Here is a 22,370-nt window from a genome sequence, read left to right on the forward strand (position 1 = left end):
GCCTAAAGGTGGGCGTTCCAGAGGGTGGGAACAGTTACAGAGATGGCTTGCTTTCATGTTGGCACCAACTGGAAATCTGCTGGTCATGGAACGACCAGGAGCGTCACCTTGAAAGATCAGCTTGGACATATGGGCTGGCCACTGTGAGAACAGTGTGCTAGACTAGATGGGCCAGAAGAATGAGTCTCTCATAAAGAACAGGAGAGTAGCCTCCTTTTTCTTAGCTCCCCACAATCCTCCACAAATGGGTAGGAAGGGACTGTTTGAGGCACTTGACTAGGGCTGTTTGGTTGCAATAATTGGCAGCTTTGGGGACCCTGTCTGACAGATTCTCATTTGCATTATCACATTCCAGGCCTCTCCAAACATAGATTGTTTCTACTAGCTGGGGAAATAATAATAATTTCCCAGCACCAGTGTGTTGCAGTTTGAGTCTTGTGAAAATACGACATTCCTGCGACAGAAATTCTGGGGAGACATAATGAATCCTTCACAACAAACATGATCAGAAAAAGTGCATTTGAGACTAGCTGGCAGTCATCAGGAAAGGCCCTGTGTCATCAAGAGATGGCTGTAGAGTGATTTTTGACACTGACAGGGTGATGTCAATCACTTGGCATGTTGTTCGCATTCACCAGTACAGAACTAATGCCACACGTATTGTCAAGATAGGGATAAGCATTCAGATCTCACAAAATCTGTCTCAAGCAGTTGGTTTCAAGGCCTCCTTATCTGTAATTTGGAATCTAGGTGACAATGGTCAATACCCACATGCTATACTGTTTTAAAGCACCATGCATCTTGATGGGATTATATTAAATAAAAATCTGTATTCTTTCAGAAACAGGTGCTGTTGTCTGCTATGTTTGAGTTTAACACTACTTTAAATCTCAATCCCAGAAAGGACTTGAATGCCATATTTCTACTGTTGCCCATTACAATCTTGCACATGGACCCAAATTTCCTGAAAATGATATGCAGCAGTACTGTCCATAGGTAGATTTGGAATCAAACATCGTATAATAAAAAGACTGATCTGCTTTTAAGAATTAATGGAAAGAAAATGTTCGATCTCAGAATAGGGATGCTTCACCACACACACTTCAAACCATGTTCTATCTTGCAGGGAAGAGTTTGAGAAACAGCAGCTACCTGAGATTTATCCAGCTTTGTGTGTTTTCATGGTGCCTAATACAAACTGCTATTGGAGGATGTGTTCAGAAAATCTAGTGCTGTGCCTGTTACTCGGTTCACTGTTTTAACTGTCAGAATTGTCCAATTAATTTAAAACCAACTTTTACAAGTTGTAAAAAATCCTGCATATACTTGCTATGCAACAGAAGTTCTTCCCCAGGTTCAGCTTCACCAATTGATTAGGATTTATTGCGATAACCGGATCAAAAGTTTTTTAATGAGGACATTTTTAATGAGGTGTTTGAAATTAGCCAGGCACATTCTGCATCTGGCTTTTGACCATTTGCGGCCAAGTGAAGATGCCTGGGCGCCAGGATGGCACCTGATGTCTCAACCAGCTGGAGGTGCATGCCTGGGGATCCTTAGATCTTGCCTGTTTTCACACACTAATCCCCCAGCCTTTAGAATTCTATCAGTTATATTTTATTTTCTGCACAATCAGAATGAATTTCTGGAACCAAAATACCTTTTCTGTGCAGCCTGAGCAGGAGCAGTCACCCTTAAGAAAAAAAGAGGTAGGAATAGGACTATATATGTGGGCTCTTCCTGAATCAAGGGACTTTTCTTCTTTAAGCTCTCAAAAGTTCTTAACCTAGCTCAAGGCTGCCATCTGAACTAGCCAGATGTTTAAATGATAATTGCATTCTGTCCATCATTTAAAAGATAAGACTTAAGTGCTGTCTTGTCCCCAAGTAGCAACTGGACTTTCTGTTTTGGCGGCTGCAACCTTGGTTTAAGAATCCATTTGGCGCCCAGCTTATATATCTGAATTTTTAACACTAGATACACGCCCAGTCAATGGGGATAAAAGGGGAGAGCACTGGTTGTTCACTGAGATGAATATTGTACTGCTTCCTGGCCAGTAAAAGCAGCCTAGACCACAGGAGGGAGGGAGGCTTGCAGTCCAGCGTCTGCCTAAGGAGGGTGATTCCTGGCAGCAGGTCAGATGTTTGAGGGTGGAGCACAGCTGCATAAGGAGCCAGACAGCAACTATTACTCAGCAAGCAGAAACCAGGAATATAAGGGTAGACTGGCAACTTTCTCTCCTACACAGAATAATTGTGATAGCACAGAGACTGCTTGGCCTGAAAGAGAGTCTGGTAAGGCTCTTCTCCAAAGATCAGCTTCATCTCTTCTCCCTTCCCTGCTGCTCTTTATCTGCCTGCCACATTCCTGGGAGCAAAGATGCCCAGGAGGCTGGTTCATCTTGAGCGAGTGTCCGTCCATGCTGGGATTTGTGGAATTGGAAGAAAAATGGATCGACAACCGATCTGCCTTGAGTAGCATCCTTAACCTCTGTGCAGAAAGCCGGTCCATGAAATAAATAAAAAAATTGCAAATATAACCGGGGGAGGGGGAGGATAGAAAAATCATAGGCTAACAATAACAACAAAAATATTCCATCATTTGTAACTTAAATTAATAGATTAATATATGCAGTTCATATGTCCAAATAGGCATCTAAACAAGACCGACAATTGTAAACCAGCCCTGATCTTTATCGAGTTACACAGGGGTAAAAGGCAATGCAGAAGAACACACCAAATGACCTGTCTCTTTCTCGATCTTCATAGTTATGCTTTACTCTAAACTTTAAGCTTTTTCCTTGGGTCTTTGATGTCTCAGGAAGTGTTTAAAAATAATAATAAATAGCAAGTATCAAATCACTACATGAATATATAGCGTGCTCATACATTTAGGCACTAAACCAGACCATAGCTAAGCATGAACTTATGAGCATGTGGGTACTCACAGCCAAAGTCACAGCTGCTTTGCTTCTCCCTCAGTTCTGCTGCTGCTGAGCTACCCAGAATGAAGCCATGGTTTGGCTTAGTTTTAAGTGTTAAGCTGGGCTCGTGGTTTGTCTCGCTCCACACAAACCATGAGTTGCAGCCAAGCTATGTTCTTGACTAACTGCTGATGGTTTGTCTTGAAGGATACAAACCACAAGCCCTAGTTCAAACATAACACTAAGCCAAACCGTGACTTAGCTACAGGTAACGGGTAGTTCAGCAGCAGGAGGACCAGAGGCAGAACAAAAGCGGCTGCGATTTTTCCTCTGAATACATTTGTGTGTTCACATTTTGATATGATTTGTTTTATATGAACTCAGCCTTAGACTTGTCTGTGTGGTTCTGGTTCCTCTGTCTTCAAAACATCATTGGCTGGGTAGGCTACGGAAAATGATAACTGAAAGATAGATCAGGGAGGAAGCAGCCCGTGACAAGCAAAAATGCCTCAAACCTGGAAATCCTCCATATTAAAGACAAGGGACAAAACGTGACGTAGACCTCTCATTTGAACCACTTCAGTTTGAATGGCTTGAATGATGTTCACTTCAAATTTGCCATGCACATGTCAAGCTGGTATGTTGGCACAATGGTTTCAGTCTAGCCTTCTCACTGGCACACTTAACTGTGCAGGCTTTTAATTTAAACCGGGCGGGGGGAGGACATGCAAACATTTGATTTCCCTGCTTGTAGAATCTGGTCCACTCCAGTGCAGACTGTGCAGCTTGGTTTGTAGGCTGGATTTGGTTTTCAAATGCAGTTTGTAGACTGGGCTGCCTTTAGGCCCCAATTCTGAAGAGTGCACAAAAACAGCAAGACAGAATGTAGTGTTGGGTGTAGAACTCAGCTTCCTGAAGATTGCACAGATGCGCTTGGAAGTTGTGTGGCAAAGAGCCTGGAATCTTTAAGAAATTGTTAAAAACAAGAGACTTGCAGATGGAATACATTTGGATAGCTTAGGCTGCGGGCTTTTGGCTTTTGGGGGCATAGAATCTTTGTGATATTGTTGTTTCAAAAAAAAAATTGGGTTACTCACAGCGCTGCAGACTCATCAACAACCCCTCAACCCCCATACCTGTTGAATGTCCTCGTATTTCTATTCTACAGGAGTCTGATGGAGGCTTGTATATTTGCATGAACACATTCCTGGGCTTTGGAAAGCAATATGTGGGGAAACATTATGAGAAAACAGGTCAACGAGTTTATCTACATCTTAAGAAGACACGCAAATTGGTAAGAATAGCTGGCTTTCTACCTTATGCGCTTGAACTGCTTGAGCTGAGAAAGTGGGGTTCCCGTGTTTAACTTTTTGAGCAGGGGAAGAAATTCCAGGTCTCAGTGGCTACTGCCTTGTGGGCTGTGACCCAGTCTTTGGAATGGCTTCCTAACTACCTCCCTCTTGACTCTGCTCCAGAAAGAAGAAGATACCAACTCCAGCTCTGGAGATCCTCCTAGGAAGAAACCAACGCGTCTAGCTATTGGTAAGCAACTATCTCTGCTCCTCTCTGGTACCCTGAGGATGAAGTCCTTGCATATATTTGGGCTACAGTTTTCCTAGTAGTAAAGACTGCAGGGAAGCTGATATTTCCCATTCCCTTTTAGATCATACATGTCCTAAGCTGGGGGCTCTGATGATGTAGAGTTTGGTGTTTGGCTCAGACTTCTGCTTCCTGATCTTATCATGTTGTCTCTTGCACCTCTCATTTGCTGCTGTTATGCTTCTCTTTTGGCAGGAGTGGAAGGTGGGTTTGACATCCCGGAGGAGAAATATGAATATGATGAATATGTCAAAATAGTCATTTTACCAGAGCACTTGGATATTCCTCGAGATGGACTGGAGGGTCTGCCAGATATGGTCAAGGACAGGGTAGGCTCTCTGTTTCATCGGAAGGGGGGGCGGTTCTGGATTGTTCGTTGGAGGCAGAAGAAAGGCCAAGTACTGGGGCTTGGCGGGGTGGGGGGGAATATCGAGGTGCCTTGGCAGAACTCTGTCTGCAGGTGCAATGCAGGTGGGTGGGTTAGGAGACACCGGAAGGCTGACCCTCTCCTCTTGGCTGTTCAGATTTCCAGTGCAATTGAAGCGATTCTGACAGCAGACTCTGCCTCGCGGAAGCAGGAGGTGCAGGCCTGGGATGGGGAGGTTCGGCGTGTGTCAAGGCACGCCTTCTCACTGCAGCAGCTCCAGAATGCTGTGCGTATCCCTCCTTGGTGAGTTTGATTGCAAAGTCTCGGCATAATAATACAGTTAATAATATTTATTTATTTATACCCCACCCATCTGGCTGGGTTTCCCCAGCTACTCTGGGTGGCTCCCAACAGAATATTAAGAACACATTAAAACATCAAACATTAAAAACTTCCCTAAACAGGGCTGCTTTCAGATGTCTTCTAAAAGTCAGATAATTGTTTATTTCCTTGACATCTGATGGGAGGGCGTTCCACAGGGCGGACGTCACTACTAAGAAGGCCCTCTGCCTGGTTCCCTGTAACCTCACTTCTTGCAGTGAGGGAACCACCAGAAGGCCCTCTCAGCTGGACCTAAATGTCCGGGCTGAACGGTGGGGGTGGAGACGCTCCTTCAGGTATACTGGGCCGAGGCCATTTAGGGCTTTAAAGGTCAGCACCAACACTTTGAATTGTGCTTGGAAATGTACTGGGAGCAAATATAGGTCTTTCAGGACTGGTGTTATTTGGTATCGGCGGCCGCTCCTAGTCACCAGTCCAGGTGCCACATTCTGGATTAATTGTAGTTTCTGGGTCACCTTCAAAGGGAGCCCCACGTAGATCACCTTGCAGTAGTCCAAGCAGGAGATAACTAGAGCATGCACCAGTCTGGCAAGACAGTCCACGGGCAGGTAGGGTCTCAGCCAGCATACCAGGTGGAGCTTGGTAGACAGCTCCCCTGGACACAGAATTGACCTGCACCTCCATGGACAGCTGTGAGTCCAAAATGACTCCCAGGCTGCTCATATTTCTCCATCCCTCTGATGAGTCCCGTTGCAGGAGGAAGGGCAGAGCTCCTTTGACGCTTGCCAAGTCTTCCCGCCTGCTCTCACCTGAGGCCCTTTGCCCCTTCTCTGTGGTCACTCATGTTTAGGATGCAAGTCCGCAAGTTCTCCAGGAAGGAGACAGGCTTGTGTGTGTGCCTATGCCCGGGCTTGCGTGTACATGGCTGCCAGCCTGCTTCCTGGTGGCTGAAAGTTGCAGTGGCTGAGAGAAGTCGCTTATCCCCCACCTGTTTCCATTGCCAGTGGCTGGAAGTGCAGCAAGTGCGACATGCGCGAGAACCTGTGGCTCAACATGACCGATGGCTCCATCTTGTGTGGACGACGCTACTTTGATGGCAGCGGGGGCAACAACCACGCAGTGGAACATTACCGGGAAACGGGCTACCCGTTGGCCGTGAAGCTGGGAACAATCACTCCTGATGGAGCTGGTGAGCGAAGCGTCTAGCTGAGGCTGCAGCCAGTCTCTGTCCTGACAGTGTGGGAATGTTACGGGTAGTAGGAAAGGATGTATTGAATAAGTATTATCCCTCCCTCCCACACGCTTGTGAAGTGCTGTAGCAGAGCAAATTGCCCTCAATATAGCTGGAAGCTAGTTTGCAGGTTCGTTTGAATCTCTTAGTTAAGATTATTTCCTGGTGTCCCGTTTGATCCCTCTTAAAAGAATAAAGACACAAGAGTCTTTCTGAGTAAAGTAACAAAAAGTTTACTCACATTTCAGTTCACGATTTGGTCCCTGAAAGGCAGGCTTTACTTAGTATTTACACAAACCAGACAGTGAGTTCATCTCATATCGAAACTGAACTCATGTGCTGCTGGCTGAGAGCCAGCAGACAGCAGAATTACATTAACAGTACAAAATGGCGGCAGGAGAACAGCATGGCAGCAAAAGAACAGTAGGCAAGAGAGGAAGCGAAGCAAGACACCAGACTGAGAAAATGGTTGCATGATGGCTCTTTTATGGAGTCAGCCACGCCCATCTCCCAGGTCACATGCAGGGGGAAGATGCTCCAGACCAGTGGAACAGGAAGTTACACTGACTGGATGTCCCCCTGCCTGTGACCACTCTAGGGAAATAAGGAATGTTGCATTTGACTGTACCAATGGATTACATCCTGCAGACAAGACAAGTGCTGGAACGGTTTTTGCCTCCTACTTTGGAGTCTGTGGCCGTGGACAGATTTGCTTGTTTGTGCTCTTGCTATGAAGCAGTTACAGTCATAGGGGTCTGCAAGAAGCCTTTGCTGCCTGGGCCCAAGGACAGTTTGGGTTGGAGCTGACTCCTCTTTTCCCCACCAACTTGAAGTGAGCACCGCTATTCTTGCACATGCCAACATTCTTCCACGATTGGGAGGCCTGCTAGGGCAGTTGGTTTGCTACATATCCTAGAAGCCTGCCTTGCTCCACCAGGAATGACCACATGTTCTTGGGACAGGGGAGTCAGAAATGAGTTTTGCTACACACCCTTGCATGCAAACAGGCTCTGGCAGACTGAGCGGATGAGACTAATAGTCCAGTGGTCAAGAAGGCAGTTTCTGCACCTGCTGTAGAGGGAAGTGAGGGGCAGATGGGGCTCATCAACCTAGGACAGTAGCCCCTCTAGAAGAAGGAAAACTCTGGTCCTAAACCTCCGCTGCCTTGCAGGATCTCTGCTGTTATCGACCATAGGTATTCACAGTTAATGAGAGACATATATTTCTGCACATCTGGAAGGCCTGTCTCTTTGCCCACATTTTGTAGGAAGGAGAGGTTTTGGACATACAGTCATACCTTGGTTGTCAAACAGAATCTGTTCCGGAAGTCCGTTCGACTTCCGAAAACGTTTGACAACCAAGGCGCAGCTTCTGATTGGCTGCAGGAGCTTCCTGCACTCAATTGGAAGCCATGTTGGACGTTCGGCTTCCAAAAAATGTTCACAAACCAGAACACTCACTTCCGGGTTGGTGGTGTTTGGGAGCCAAAACGAACGAGTACCAAGGCGTTCAACAACCAAGGTACAACTGTACCTTGGTTTTGGAAGGCCTTCAGGAGCCAGATCAGCGTACTTAAACAGTTGGCTGACCTTCTCGACCATGAGCTGGGAGCGTATTTTGACATGCAACCCATCCCTTCCATAAGCAGCTTGAGTAATTATGGGCCAATAGTATTGTACGCTAATCCTGCAAAACAGGCGTATAAAATATGCAATATTGAAATTTTAAGTAGCATTTTTTGCATGCAGCTTTCAAAAACGACACCCCCGCCCTGCATTACTCAAAGTGCAGTCAAAGATAGTTCATCTTCTCTCCTGTATTTTAAAAAAATGATAGAACTGCTGGGGACCAGATAGAATTTATCTTGCTGGCTCCAGCAGCATTCAGCCTGCTGGGCTGCCCCAGGTGGTCATCCCTGCTCTTGAGGATTTCTGTAGGTGGAACAGCACCGAGATGCACTTGGTAAAAACTTGTTGGTTTTCACCTCCCCTCCCAATGTTTCCTTTCTCCATAGATGTCTATTCATACGATGAAGACGACATGGTTTTGGACCCCAACCTGGCTGAGCACCTGGCTCATTTTGGGATTGACATGCTCAAAATGCAGAAGGTGAGAAGGGGCGATGGGAGTGTTGCTTCCTGCCCTGAGATTTTCATGGCCACTAGGGCTTGAGATTTTCACATGTGACACTAGGATGGGATATGGATTTGCCATTGGAGTAGCTCAGAGGCTTTCGAAGAAATGGGGAGCGAGAGAGAGAGACTGCCTGTTGTTGTTTAGTTGTTTAGTCGTGTCCGACTCTCCGTGACCCCCTGGACCAGAGCACGCCAGGCCCTCCTGTCTTCCACTGCCTCCCGCAGTTTGGTCAAACTCATGCTGGTAGCTTCGAAGACACTATCCAACCATCTCGTCCTCTGTCATCCCCTTCTCCTTGTGCCCTCCATCTTTCCCAACATCAGGGTCTTTTCCAGGGAATCTTCTCTTCTCCTGAGGTGGCCAAAGTCTTGGAGCCTCAGCTTCAGGATCTGTCCTTCCGGTGAGCACTCAGGGCTGGTTTCCTTAAGAATGGATAGGTTTGATCTTCTTGCAGCCCATGGGACTCTCAAGAGTTTCCTTCAGCACCGTAATTGCCTGTTACCAACTCCTAATGCCAGACTGTGGCCAGAATAATTCTTTTGTCTTTGATTCAGTGTTTTAGCAAGATAAATTCCAAGTAGCCCAGATGGAGAGTGGGGAGAGGGCTCTTGAGTTCTTTGTAAGCTTTCTCACATGCCACCTTTGTTGTGACTTACTCCATTAATTTTCCTTGGATCAGCAACTCTTGGGGGAGGGGCATTTTCTGAACATTTTCTGTGGTTCTTTCTTCCCAGACTGACAAGACAATGACAGAGCTAGAGATTGACATGAACCAGCGGATTGGTGAGTGGGAGCTGATCCAAGAGTCCGGGGTTCAGCTCAAGCCACTCTATGGCCCTGGCTACACAGGCATCCGTAACCTGGGAAACAGCTGCTATCTCAACTCAGTAGTGCAGGTGTTGTTCAGCATACCAGATTTCCAGCGGAAGTAAGTGACCCGGAGGAGGCCTCCATTGTGCCTGTAGCTGCAGCAAATTGTATTGAATCTCTTCTGAGAGTGCAAACAGATATCGCCTGTAATATAGCAATCTTAACACCTTCAGAGATGAGAGCATAGCGTAGTATGGTGTCATTTTAGAGGGTGAAGCATAATTTTTGTAAGTTTCTTCAGCTGAAGGGTCTCAAAAATATGTTTTTGGGTGTGAGGAATTCAAATCTGCTATTATTTTTGTGACAGATAGGTAGCCGTGTTGGTCTGCTATAGTCAAAACAAAATTTTTTTTTCCTTCCAGTAGCACCTTAAAGACCAACTAAGTTAGTTCTTGGTATGAGCTTTCGTGTGCATGCACACTTCTTCAGATACACTGAAACAGAAGTTGCCAGATCCTTCTATATAGTGAGAAGGTGGGGAGGGGTATTACTCAGAAGGGTGGTGGGAATGGGTGGTTGGCAGATAGCTGGGATGAGCCTGTTGACGACTCTTAACGACTGCAATAGGTCTTACAGGAAAAAGCAAGGGGTGAGAAGGTGAAAAATGGCTTTGTCATGTATAATGAGATAAGAATCCAATGTCTTTGTTCAGACCAGGTCTCTCCATGGTTTTAAGTTTGGTAATGAGTTGCAATTCAGCAGCTTCTCTTTCCAGTCTATTTCTGAAATTCCTTTGTAGTAATACAGCTACTTTGAGATCTTGTATAGAATGTCCTGGGAGATTGAAGTGTTCTCCTACTGGTTTCTCTGTCTTGTGATTCTTGATGTCCGATTTATGTCCGTTTATTCTTTGGCGTAAGGTTTGGCCTGTTTGTCCAATATAGAGAGCTGAAGGACACTGTTGGCATTTGATGGCATATACAATGTTAGACGATGAGCAATTAAATAGTCCCAAGATGGTATGTGTGATGTTGTTGGGGCCAGTAATGGTGTTGTCCGGGTGTATGTGGCAGCAAAGTTGGCATCTGGGTTTATTGCAAGCTGTGGTGCCAGTGTCCGTGTTACGTCTGGTTGTAGTCCGTGTTAAAACACACTGCTTCCGGAAGCCATGCCAAACAGGAGTCTCCAGAGGAAGGAGATTTCAGAGCTGAGGGGCAGCTCTCTCAGCATCGTTCAAGTTGGTACCTAAGAAGGTCATATTAAGGGGACATTCCAACTCCAAACATGCAAGAGAGACCCAAAAGCAAGAGATGTTTCTCTACTGCTCCAAGTCCTAGACATGTGCATCATCATCATTATTATTATTATTATTATTATTATTATTATTATTATTTTCACAAAATGAGGTTGAGATTATTTGGATCCCCAAACCCCTGAATCTTGCCAGCTCTGCTGTTCTGAATTATGCAACCGTGGGTTCACTGAACTGTTCTTTTTCGTTTGCTTGCTTGCATTCTAGGTATGTAGACAAGCTAGAGAAAATATTCCAAAATGCTCCTGCTGATCCGACACAGGACTTCAACACCCAAGTGTACGTAGTGCTCTAAAGGGCTCTTTCTGTCACGGGCCGCATTCCCTCGGCGGTAGTCTGTGTCAGCGGCTGCTGCATGCTTCTAGCGGGGTACAGCCACCCCTTCTCTCTCTTTCTGCCACACGCCACACCCTTTTCTTCTTCCCTCTCTCCCCAGCCAGTGGACTGCCAGAGTCTGACAGATCTCTCTTGCCAGAGGTCTGAGCTGATGGATGGTAAAAGGCCTTCTCCTTCCTGACCCACATCCATTTCAGCTCCCCCCCCATCACCTATGAAACTAGGCTGCTAGACCCCTGGGTGCCAGTCTCTGCCCCAAAGGGACAGGGTTGGGGACTAGAGTGAGTCTAGTCTGCCCCTCATGTTTGTCACAGTTCGGCAGTGAACAGAGTGTGCTCACTAAGCAAAAGCAGCGACAATTTGAGAAACATTCTGTGCTGATTGGGGTACTGCCACATTTTGTAGAATTGTGAGGGTTTAGAAATCTAAGGACACAGCTAGATTGGTAAAGAAAGGGCGTTTTATGTGTGTAGTATATGCATTATAACACTGTGGCACCAGACTTGGGAGTTCCATTTTTGCCAACCCGATTTCTCATACAAAGTTTAAAGCGTGTTTGCCTGAAACAATTTTTTGATGTGTCTAGATTAGGCATAGGCAAACTCGGCCCTCCAGGTGTTTTGGTACTACAACTCCCATCATCCCTAGCTAGCAGGACCAGTGGTCAGGGATGATGGGAATTGTAGTCTCAAAACATCTGGAGGGCCAAGGTTGAGGAAGCCTGGTCTAGATGCAGCCTGTTAAAATGAAATCCAAGATTTTGGGGTTATTATTTTTTTAAAAACTGGATTGTGTGAATTAGTTTTTGTTTCAGGTGTGGGGAATCTTTGGCCCACCAGGTGTTGCTGAGCTATGAATTACATCCGCCCCAGCAAACATGGCTAATAGCCAGGGATGATGGGAGTTGTAGTTCAGCAACACCCAGTGGGCCAAAGGTACATCACACCTGTTCTTGAAAAGAAAAAGCTATCTTAAGTTGGCTTCAAGTTACAAGAAAGGAGATTCCAACTAAACATCAGGAAAAGCATTCTGACCATTAAGAGCTGTTCAACCACAGAACGGTCTCCCTTGGGAGATTGTGGACTCTTCTTCCTTAGAGGTTTTAAGCAGAAGTTGGATGGCCATCTGTCCTGGATGCTTTAGTGGAAATTCCTGCACCTTAGAGTCCCCTCCAGCTCTATAACCCAAGGAAAAGTTGGATGCCACTAATCCTGAGGTCCCTGTTCCTTGGAAAAGACATATTGTACTGTTTGCAGAATTCCTTGGACACGGTTGACATTGAGAGGCTCCTAAATCACTCCAGGTATTAGAGCCCAAACACGTATCTTTTGTGTGAAGCTGGAGGTGCCCATCAAGATTTCGGCAGGCCACAAGGTTAAAACTCGCAAGGTCATACCTTTATTATCCGTGCCAGGGCTGATTACATTTATCTGCTTTTCCAGAGCCAAGCTAGGCCATGGGCTACTCTCTGGGGAATATTCAAAGCCAGCTGCTTCAGATGGAGAGCAGCAAGTGGACAAGGTAGGATTCTGAAGCCCATTTGTCCCTGAGCTTGGAAGGAGGCTTGCTAAATCAGTTACAGGCAGGGTGGATAAAAATAAATTATTTTTTTAAAAAATAAAAAAATCAGATTTTTAAAATTTAAATCGGATTTTTTGGATTTAAATCAGATTTTTAAAATAAAATGATTTTGGAGAAAAATTACTTCTAAAGATAGTTTCCAATTTAAGTTACGTTATAGTCCAAAGGCTATTCATCAGGAAATAAGGATTGGTTTTAAGTTTCTCATGTGTGCTAAAACTCAGTCTGTTTGTTTTTTAAATTGTTTAACCACATCAGTTAACAAACATGAATACAAATGCTATAATGTTATTGTTTTAGTTAGATAAATTGTTTCAATTGTTATTAAGGAAATGATTACTTTTCTCCTTCCAATAAAGTACAGCAGAAAAGTTGTCCAAATATGAACAGTTTACTTATTAAACCTCACAATAATTTCATAATTATCTGTCTTATGTATTTCTAATAGTAGAACCAAATCAGTAATTTTTGATATAGCTGTAAAAACTATTCTGAAAATTTACTATTCCAAAAATGAAACCTTCGTCTGGTAAGATTATACCAGCAAAAATGAGTCTTTCTGTAAAAAAAAAGATTTAAATCAAGTCTTACTGACTGGTGATTTAAATTGTGATTTAAATCAATTTGATTTAAATCAAATCCACCCTGGTTACGGGTCTCTCCTGGCTGAAGCAATTGTCTCCTCTCCTTGCAGGGCATTCAAGATGGCATCGCACCGCGAATGTTTAAATCACTTGTTGGCAAAGGTCATCCAGAATTCTCTACCAATCGGCAACAAGACGCTCAGGAGTTCTTCCTGCACTTCATCAACATGGTGGAGGTAACAATTCCCGGGCTTTAGGAAATGGATTTCTTCTACTGGATAGAAATGGTCGGAAGGGTATTTGGGCCGGTGACTAGGAGTTGTTTGGCAGGCCAGCACTGAATGCTGGTGCTCCGCCTCCCCTGCCAAAGTTGGTTCGGGGGAGGGGGGAGAGGAAAACGAAGGGATCTGACCTGCCTGATGGGTCCTGTTCCCCACCCCTGGGCTAGAATGATGAAAGTCTTTGAAACGACAGGGCACAGTATAGTTTTCAAGCACAGAGTTCCAGTGAACCTGGGGCTCCTCAATGAGAAGACCAACAATGGGGGGCCACTAGGTGGCGCATCGGAAGATGGCTGACAATAACATCTCTCCGACCCACACGAGGTAATTTGGAGGCTATGATGGGGGTAATTAGCCTCCTTAACCCCCCCAGGATTATGGGGGGGACGGCCCTTGCCTGCTGTGCCCTATACCACCCCCGAATTTGTGGGGGTGGGGGCACTAGGCACAAAGCCCTCCTGTGGGATTCCGGCACTCCTTGATGCCGTCTCTGATCCGCGCCTCTAGTTTGCAAGAATCTTCAAAAGAAACAATTTGGACGAGATAAATTGCACATACTTCAAGGAAAAAGGGGGAGTAAAGACTGCTGACAGAAGAGATCTCTGATAACAAGGCAAGAATAAAATATGAGAAGATACGACAAGATACGGTATTGCAAATGACTGAGGGGGGAGGGGGGAAAAACCTTCCATTCCTTTTCACGTGATTTAACAAGAATCCCCTCCCCTAATAAGTCAGAACTTTAAGGACTTAAGCTGTGATTTAAGGCTGTGTGGAGATAAACTTTCGAACCAAAGCAATGCTTCAAGACGAAGCTGGAAAGTTAAGAGTTTTGGAATGACGCAGTTAAAAATGCCGTCGCCATCTTGGGAGGCATTGTTGGAGCTCTTGGGTCTGGGAGGAGAAAGAGAGAAATAGTGCTGTTTATATATCGTGGATAAACTCCTCCGTGGGATTTAAGAGCGAAAAATGCCTGATTTATGATGGAAAGAGTGATGTTATCTACGAAGGAGATATATGGAAACCATCTGGACTTAGATTGGAAGAACGGGAAATTCACACAGGATTATTATATTTGCTTATCGGCTTAAGGAGACTAACAGAAGAGATCGTAAAAGAAAAAGAGAAATTAATGAACAAGATATGATGTGGAAACACCAAGATAAGACTGGATAGAATTATGAACTTTGTCTGGACTGATTGGGACTGATTTGGACACTAACGCAGTAATAAGAAGATGATTTGAATCCCCCTTTGGATCTTGAAGTATGGGTTCCCCCAACAAAATTTAAAAATTTGGCTTTGTAATTTGGAATTTATGTGATGTGATTTAATTTGATGTGATTGGCCAGTTAATAAAAATTATTTAAAAAAAAAAAGAGAAGACCAACAATGACAGCCAAACCTTCCTGAAAGGCAGCTTGACCTCCACTAACCTTGTCCCCACCATATTCAGCTGCAGAGGAATGTTGGGTTTGCCATTGGCTTAGGCCTGATATGCAGGGTGCTGGCTAGGCCCAAAAGAGTGCTTCCTCAACAGCCAAAGCAAGTGCTTTCCTGAAAGTCCAGAAGCCTGGAAGCTTTGGCATAGGCTTTTAAAGGAGAGGCAGACAGAGTAGCTTTTGCTTGTTTGGATCCTTGCTCCTGGATCCTCTCCTCCAGTATGTATGCTGTCGCTGGCCCTAATGCCTCTCCTTCCTGTTCCCATATTTTCCTTCCTCAGAGGAACTGCCGTAGCTCCGAGAACCCCAACGAGGTCTTCCGCTTCTTGGTGGAGGAGAAGCTCAAGTGCTTGGCCACGGAGAAAGTGAAATACACCCAGCGCGTTGATTACATCATGCAGCTGCCTGTGCCCATGGAGGCAGCGCTGAACAAAGGTGGGGAGCTGTGATGTCACTGGTGTCTCCCCACCCCTCCGTCCTTTGCAGACCTTTATTTCTGTGCTCAAAGTGGTATGTGCAAGAGCATTGGTCTCCTTTCCACGCCAAGCCAAGCTTACTCTACCGCACCGTTTCCCGAACATGGGTCTTGGACTGTTGGACTACAACTCCCATCATCCCTAGCTACCAGGACCAGTGGTTAGGGATGATGGGAACTGTAGTCCAAAAACAGCTGGAGACCCAAGTTTGAGAAACCCTGCTCCATCATTTCCCTGTGATTTTCATGAGGATAACAGCCAGCCAATTCCCTTTTCCTCGCTCCACTCTGAAACTGGCCAAGCCTTGCTATGAGGTTCTAGTAACACTAAAACCCTGTTCATAGCAGCTGCCTCTGTCTCTCCACCTCTGCCCTATCTGTCATCTAGGGTGCATGCACATCATGCACTAAGCATGGATTTAAGGGAGAGGATACTGCAGAGCTTTTCCTGTGGTTTTTGTTATTATTCTTAATAAAAAATTTATACCGCCCTTCACCCGAATATCACAGGGCAGTTCGCAGCACAAAAACACAAAATAAGAAGACAAAATACTTAATAAAAGCAAAAACAAACCAAGAACTCCCCCGTTACCTTGCCCAGCCAAACAGATGTTGGTTGGGCAATAGAATTAAATACCACCAAGAAATCCAATAAAATCAGCTCAGCTGCATTCACCCAACTTTTCTGGGTAGAGGTCATCTATGATCGTTTATTATTTATTGAATACTGCCCAATATCCAGAGGTCTCAGGGTGGTTCACAGAATAAAATCAAAATATAAAACCACAAAATATATAATCAAAATAAAACCAACACAATAACACCCCCCCCCCAAAAAAAAACATTTTAAAAGGGCATAGGATCCTCACAACATTTAAAGTAAGTATTAGGGTAACCAAGGGAGATTTAGTTCCCAATATGAACCAGGATTCAAACTGCAACAAATAATAATGAGTTTCATCTGGAATTCGCCAGCAACAGCACAATTTAACACCCTGCACAAGGATTTGTGTCTGGTTTGTAGCTGTTCTAATCCTATGGCATTTTAAACTGTTTGTGGGAGGGGGTACTGTTTTCGTTTGTCACGATGGTGTGTATTTTTGGAACATACCAGCAAGAATTTGAAGAAAGAAGAAAGGTGAAAGGTGTTGCCACTGGCAAGGCAGCGGACACAGGGAATTATGTAATGGAAATTGCAGCTGGCCAGTCCATTTTCCATGACCTATAGCCCAAACCTAATGATAAATCCCTTGTGTGCTAGAGCATGCTTCTTTTTGCTTTTTCCTGCAGATGAGTTGCTAGAATATGAAGAAAGAAAGCGGCAGGCAGAGGAGGAGAAGCAGCCGCTGCCCGAACTGGTCCGTGCCAAGGTGCCTTTCAGCTCCTGCCTAGAGGCCTACGGGGCCCCAGAGCAAGTAGATGACTTCTGGAGCACAGCCTTGCAGGCCAAGTCTGTGGCACTCAAGTGAGTTGGGGGAGCAGCGAGGCAGTGCTAGCAAGTTTGAAATCCAGGGCATGCAAGCAAATAAACCTTGCTGAGGATTGCATTTGTGTCATCTTAGTACAGTCGTACTAATCCATTCCGGAAGTCTGACTTCCCAAACATTTGGAAACCAAACCGCGGCTTCCAATTGGAAGCCGCTTCGGACGTTTGACTTCCAAAAATAGTTCGCAAACTGGAACACTCACTTCTGGGTTTGCTGCGTTCGGTATGCAAAACGTTTGAGAACTAAGCTGTTTGAAAACCAAGGTGTGACTGTATTAGTGCCATTGTGGAGTTGTTTCCTGTTGCTGTGAAGCTTTTGTGTCGTTCCAATGATCTTCCCAAGGAACTGGACCCTACCAAATTTCAGACAGGCTCCCTAAAACAGGACCCCTTTTCCCCATGTAGGAAAACGCTAAGTGTGGCAGAGCAGCACCAGCTGGGCAGACACCAGGCTCTTGCACAGACAGGCCTGGTTGGCAGACATTGGGCACAGTTTGAAGGCCTGGCTGGAGGCATTAATGGCTTTGACAAACAATGCATATTATAAGATTTGAGAAACAAAGCTGCACCACCAAACCAGAGCTGATGAGGCCCAGAGAGTGGGAGACCTAGGTGCTAGAAACCTGTGTGACACAATTTCCAGTCATGTTTCTCATCATCGGAAACAAAAGGCATGAGCCCATTTGCCTCCCCTTGCAGCACCAGTGACCAAGGGATGACGTGCCGTGGTTTGGTAACGTTCCCCTTCATTGTATACAGCTTACCTGAATGGGTAGGCAAACTAAGGCCCGGGGGCCGGATCCGGCCCAATCACCTTCTAAATCCGGCCTGTGGATGGTCCGGGAATCAGCGTGTTTTTACATGAGTAGAATGTGTGCTTTTATTTAAAATGCATCTCTGGGTTATTTGTGGGGCATAGGAATTTGTTCATTATTTCCCCCCCAAAAAATATAGTCTGGCCCCCCACAAGGTCTGAGGGACAGTGGTGAAAATGTTGAAAGTGGCTGAAAATGTTTGCTGACCCCTGGCTAGATCTTGCATAGGAGATATTCCCCTCAGCTGCAGATCTTCCATGAGTTGGGTCTGCTGTTTTCCCACTGCCCACAGGATTTGTGGAGAAAACAAAAACCTGGGCTGTTGCTCCCTCTCAATTTGTGCACAGATTGTGGCTGGTGCTATGGCAGCTGGGAAAGTGAGAGGGGCTCTTTATTGCCTTGCCTTAGTCAAGTAATTACCCAGAATGGTACACCCTACACAGCTTCCTGACTGGGAGGGAATAGCTCAAATCATATTTGGATATCCCTCGTATCCAAAGTTAACTCTAGCCCCTTGGCAAATTCCCTACCTGGGGAGGAGGGGAAGACTGAGCAACAACAGCCTCCTTAGCCAGAGAAGTGGCTGCAATCACACAGGTGCAGCTGCCTGCGAAGGATATCTGCTTCATCCTGTTTCCCCTCAGTCCATTTCCTCCTCGTTTTGCTAGCTAGTGGATGGGAAAAACTACTGGGTTCTTCCATTTGGGAGGCTGCCAAGTGCCATGGCCTGATGTTCTGCCAGCATGTCTCCCTTGTCTACAACCAGAAACTGCCCATCTGCTATTCATTGTAATTTGTGACAATGAATGGACTGATTCAGTCAGTATATGAGAGAGAGAGAGAGAACATCCTTCTCTCTCTCTCTCTCTCTCTCTCTCTCTCTCTCTCTCTCTCTCTCTTTCACACACACACACACACACACACACACACACTGTGCATAATTGCTCACTCACTAAAGCACACTTGGATTCTGAGCAAGCTTTGAATGAATAAAGGTAAAAGAAACACATGCCAGGCACAGGGAGGAGACTGAGTAGCTCCAATCTGCAAATCCATATCACAGAGGAATGGGATCTGGGTGGGACAACTTCTTCTTTGGCGATCCCTCGTAGCCAAGTAAGATTGTCTTCCATAAACATGGTTTTAACAATGAGTCCATAAGTGACTGTGGAGGCCAATTCTGGATCCACACGTCCTTCCACAGTGGAGACATTGGTTTCTGGGTGGGAGTTGATCACGGTGTGGATTTGCCAAGCGTGCCTTCCTCCTAGCACGTTTCTCCCTTGCATCCTGAGTTTGAGTGTCTTCAAAGCCCATGACACCTTTGGTCAAGGCTGTTCTCCAACTGGAGCGCTGTTTCCCAGTTGTCAGTGTTTATAATACATTTTTTTAGATTTGCCTTGAGAGAGTCTTTAAACCTCTTTTGCTGACCACCAGCATTACGCTTTCCATTTTTAAGTTCGAAATAGAGTAGCTGCTTTGGAAGACAATACTCAGGCATCTGCACAATATGACCAGTCCAGCGAAGTGTATGAAATAGGACTGAAAGTTTTAAAGGAACTGATAAGCTACAGCTGTATTTCCACAGAAACCTCCAATTCAGAAAGTACCGACACAGGCAAAGGGTAAACCTCTGTCTTTTTTTGTCCTTCCACCTGTGAAAGGAAGACCTATCACATTGTTGGACATCTTCAGCTCTAATGTGTACAGTTGCCCCTTCGGAACTCATTTGTTTGTTCTGTTAGCCTTGTGACTGTTGGCTTCCATTTTTCGGTTTTGTTTGGTATGAAACATCGTGCATCCTTAGTAGAAACGAGTTAAGCAATTGTGTGCACGGTCCATGCAGAAAGTTGGAAGCTTGCGAGACTCTAAGAAACTGTAAGCTTGCAACTGCTGCTCCATGTAAGAGTCTATATTGAGGAGTCTCCCTTCTCTCTTGGTTGGGTGTTGCTTAACTTTTGAAATGGGATGCTTCACTAGCTCTTCATCTCATTTTTTAGGACAACCCGGTTTGCATCCTTCCCAGATTATCTCGTGATCCAGATCAAGAAGTTCACTTTTGGCCTAGACTGGGTGCCCAAAAAACTCGGTAAGAGGGCTATTTTTGGAGGGTTTTTGTACATTTTGTGTTTTCATCTTGTATTTTTATGCTGTGAACCACCCTGAGATCTACGGATGAAAGGGGGTGTTAAAATGTAATAAATAAATAAAATGTTGAGAAATCACGGGTTGTCCAGGGTTAGGAGTGACGTCTCATAATTCCAGCATGGCAACTCTTGTCGCTGCACCAGATATTCCCTCCTAGTTGACAATCATAATGACAATACTTAGCGAAGATATATGGTGTTTCTGACTGTTCAAAGTGGCTCAGCTCTCCGGTAATCCTTAAAATACCCTTGTGAGGTAGGTCACTATTATCTGCAATTGTAGATATGGGGGAATGAAGGGGGAGCACCACAGGATGTTAGGTTGCTTAAAACTACCTGGTAGGTTAATAATAATAAAAATTTATTATTTATATGCCGCCCATCTGGCTGAGTTTCCCCAGCCACTCTGGGTGACTCCCAACAAAATATTAAAAACACAATAAAACATCAAAAATTAAAAACTTCCCTAAAAGGGCCGCCTTCAGATGTCTTCTAAAAGTCAGATAGTTGTTTATTTCCTTGACATCTGATGGGAGGGCATTCCACAGGGTTGGTGCCGCTACCGAGAAGGCCCTCTGCCTGGTTCCCTGTAACTTGGCTTCTCATGCGAGGGAACCACCAGAAGGCCCTCGGAGCTGGACCTTGGTGTCCGGGCTTAATGATGGGGGTGGAGGTGCTCCTTCAGGTCTACTGGGCCAAGCCCATTTAGGGCTTTAAAGGTCAGCACTAACACTTTGAATTGTGCTCGGAAACATACTGGGAGCCAATGTAGGTCTTTCATTACCGGTGTTATATGGTCTTGGTGGACGCTCCCAGTCGCCAGTCTAGGCGCCGCATTCTGGATTAATTGTAGTTTCCAGGTCACCTTCAAAGGTAGCTCCATGTTGAGTGCATTGCAGTAGTCCAAGTGGGCATGCACCACTCTGGCGAGACAGTCCGCGGGCAGGAAGGGTCTCAGCCGGCGTACCAGACAGAGCTGGTAGACAGCTGCCCCGGATACAGAATTGGCCTGCGCCTCCATGGACAGCTGTGAGTCCAAAATGATTCCCAGGCTGTGCATCTGGTCCTTCAAGGGCACAGTTACCCCATTCAGGACAAGAGAGCCCTCCCCCTGTCCCCCCGAAACAGTACTTCTGTCTTGTCAGGATTCAACCTAAATATTTTAGCCACCGTCCATCCTCCAGCCGCCTCCAGACACTCACACAGGTTTGTGGCTGTGGACTTCCTGGTTCATGGTCTCTGCCACTACGCAACATCTATTCTTAGGAGCCTTTCCTTATCGGTGGCCTTGTTCTGTTAGCACGTCCATAGATTGTGGCGTTTTCTTTCATTTTTTACGCTAGCCTTCTTGTTTAGCCAATTTACATTTGACACAATCCCTGACACAATCCCCATTGTGCTGCTTGCGTTGACAGATGTCTCCATCGAAATGCCAGATGAGCTGGACATCTCTGCACTCCAGGGGACAGGACTGCAGCCTGAGGAGGAGGAGATGCCTGACATAGCGCCTCCGCTGGTGACACCAGATGAGCCCAAAGGTAGCCTGGGTTTCTATGGCAACGAGGACGACGACTCCTTCTGCTCCCCTCACTTCTCCTCTCCGACATGTTAGTGACTCTTCTCCTTTCCTCTCTTCCTTGAGTCTCTCACTCACTCACTCACTCAATCAATCCCCCCTCCCTCTCTCTCCTTGTGTCCTGTCACCTGTGTCAGTGCCTTTCCTTCTCCTTGCTCAGTCTGTCTTCCTGTCAGCTCTTCTGTCGAATTGCTGGCTGCCTGACTCTGCACCACCTTACACAACATCTCAGGATCCACTATTGAATCATGGGGGCTTCAGGGATGGAATTGTAAAGTCTGAATCTTACAGGGTGTGTTTCTAGAGAATCAGCCCCCCCCCCTTTTCTTTTTTTAGCCAGAGGCAATCACTGTTGAAGATTCATTCCCCATGTCTGCAGTCATGGGATTGTTGTCTATCACATGACTCTGTATGTTTTCATTCCACAGAGTGGGAAGTGATGGAGACAGGATGTTTGTGTTACTGTGTTCCGTGGAGTGGGACTATTGTCCTTCGTTCTTTCTCTTTGCTGTCTGATGCCAAGAGAGAGGGAGGGAGCCACGTTGCAGTGCTCCGTGTGTGTTTATATGTAAATAAAGTAGATTAGCCAAAATGCTGAGGACTGTTACGCAAACTGTGAAATACTCTGCGTATCCATAAGTGTGCTGATGTTTCTTGGAATCAGTCGCTGTGATGTTTGGACTGAAGAAAGCTTTTGAAGCTCCCAAACGATTGACCAGGAGGGAGAGAACATGCCAGTCGGGCATGTGTCTCTGCCAGGGTCCTACTCAAGAGTAGGGGATCCTAATAACCACTCTCAAATCCTGTCTCTGAGGCACGTCTGTTTAAGAGCTGCCTTCTCCTGTCACATCTTTTTCCCCATCTAATGAGACCTGTGGTGCCCTGGAGGTTGCCGAACCCTTCCTTAACTGAGACCTTTAATCCCAC

The 22,370-nt window shown here is 45.7% G+C and overlaps 1 protein-coding gene across 2 annotated transcripts in view; it reads left to right on the forward strand.

Moving 5' to 3' along the window:
* Positions 1 to 22,370, forward strand: part of USP5 (ubiquitin specific peptidase 5) — a 29,976-nt gene that overhangs the window by 2,798 nt on the left and 4,808 nt on the right. The window contains exons 2-15 of one of the 2 annotated variants that reach the window (XM_083593161.1): positions 4,092 to 4,217; positions 4,399 to 4,465; positions 4,718 to 4,851; positions 5,047 to 5,192; positions 6,236 to 6,420; positions 8,477 to 8,571; positions 9,333 to 9,526; positions 10,928 to 10,999; positions 12,499 to 12,577; positions 13,332 to 13,457; positions 15,226 to 15,379; positions 16,710 to 16,884; positions 19,721 to 19,809; positions 21,283 to 21,405. In XM_083593161.1, the coding sequence (XP_083449287.1) occupies positions 4,092 to 4,217; positions 4,399 to 4,465; positions 4,718 to 4,851; positions 5,047 to 5,192; positions 6,236 to 6,420; positions 8,477 to 8,571; positions 9,333 to 9,526; positions 10,928 to 10,999; positions 12,499 to 12,577; positions 13,332 to 13,457; positions 15,226 to 15,379; positions 16,710 to 16,884; positions 19,721 to 19,809; positions 21,283 to 21,405 (1,765 nt within the window). Of the gene's footprint in view, positions 1 to 4,091; positions 4,218 to 4,398; positions 4,466 to 4,717; positions 4,852 to 5,046; positions 5,193 to 6,235; positions 6,421 to 8,476; positions 8,572 to 9,332; positions 9,527 to 10,927; positions 11,000 to 12,498; positions 12,578 to 13,331; positions 13,458 to 15,225; positions 15,380 to 16,709; positions 16,885 to 19,720; positions 19,810 to 21,282; positions 21,475 to 22,370 lie in introns of both variants that reach the window. The other variant, XM_083593160.1, reaches the window with a different exon arrangement.

This window comes from Podarcis filfolensis, assembly GCF_964270895.1.
Source record: "Podarcis filfolensis genome assembly, chromosome: 17".
Classification (NCBI taxonomy): domain Eukaryota; kingdom Metazoa; phylum Chordata; class Lepidosauria; order Squamata; family Lacertidae; genus Podarcis; species Podarcis filfolensis.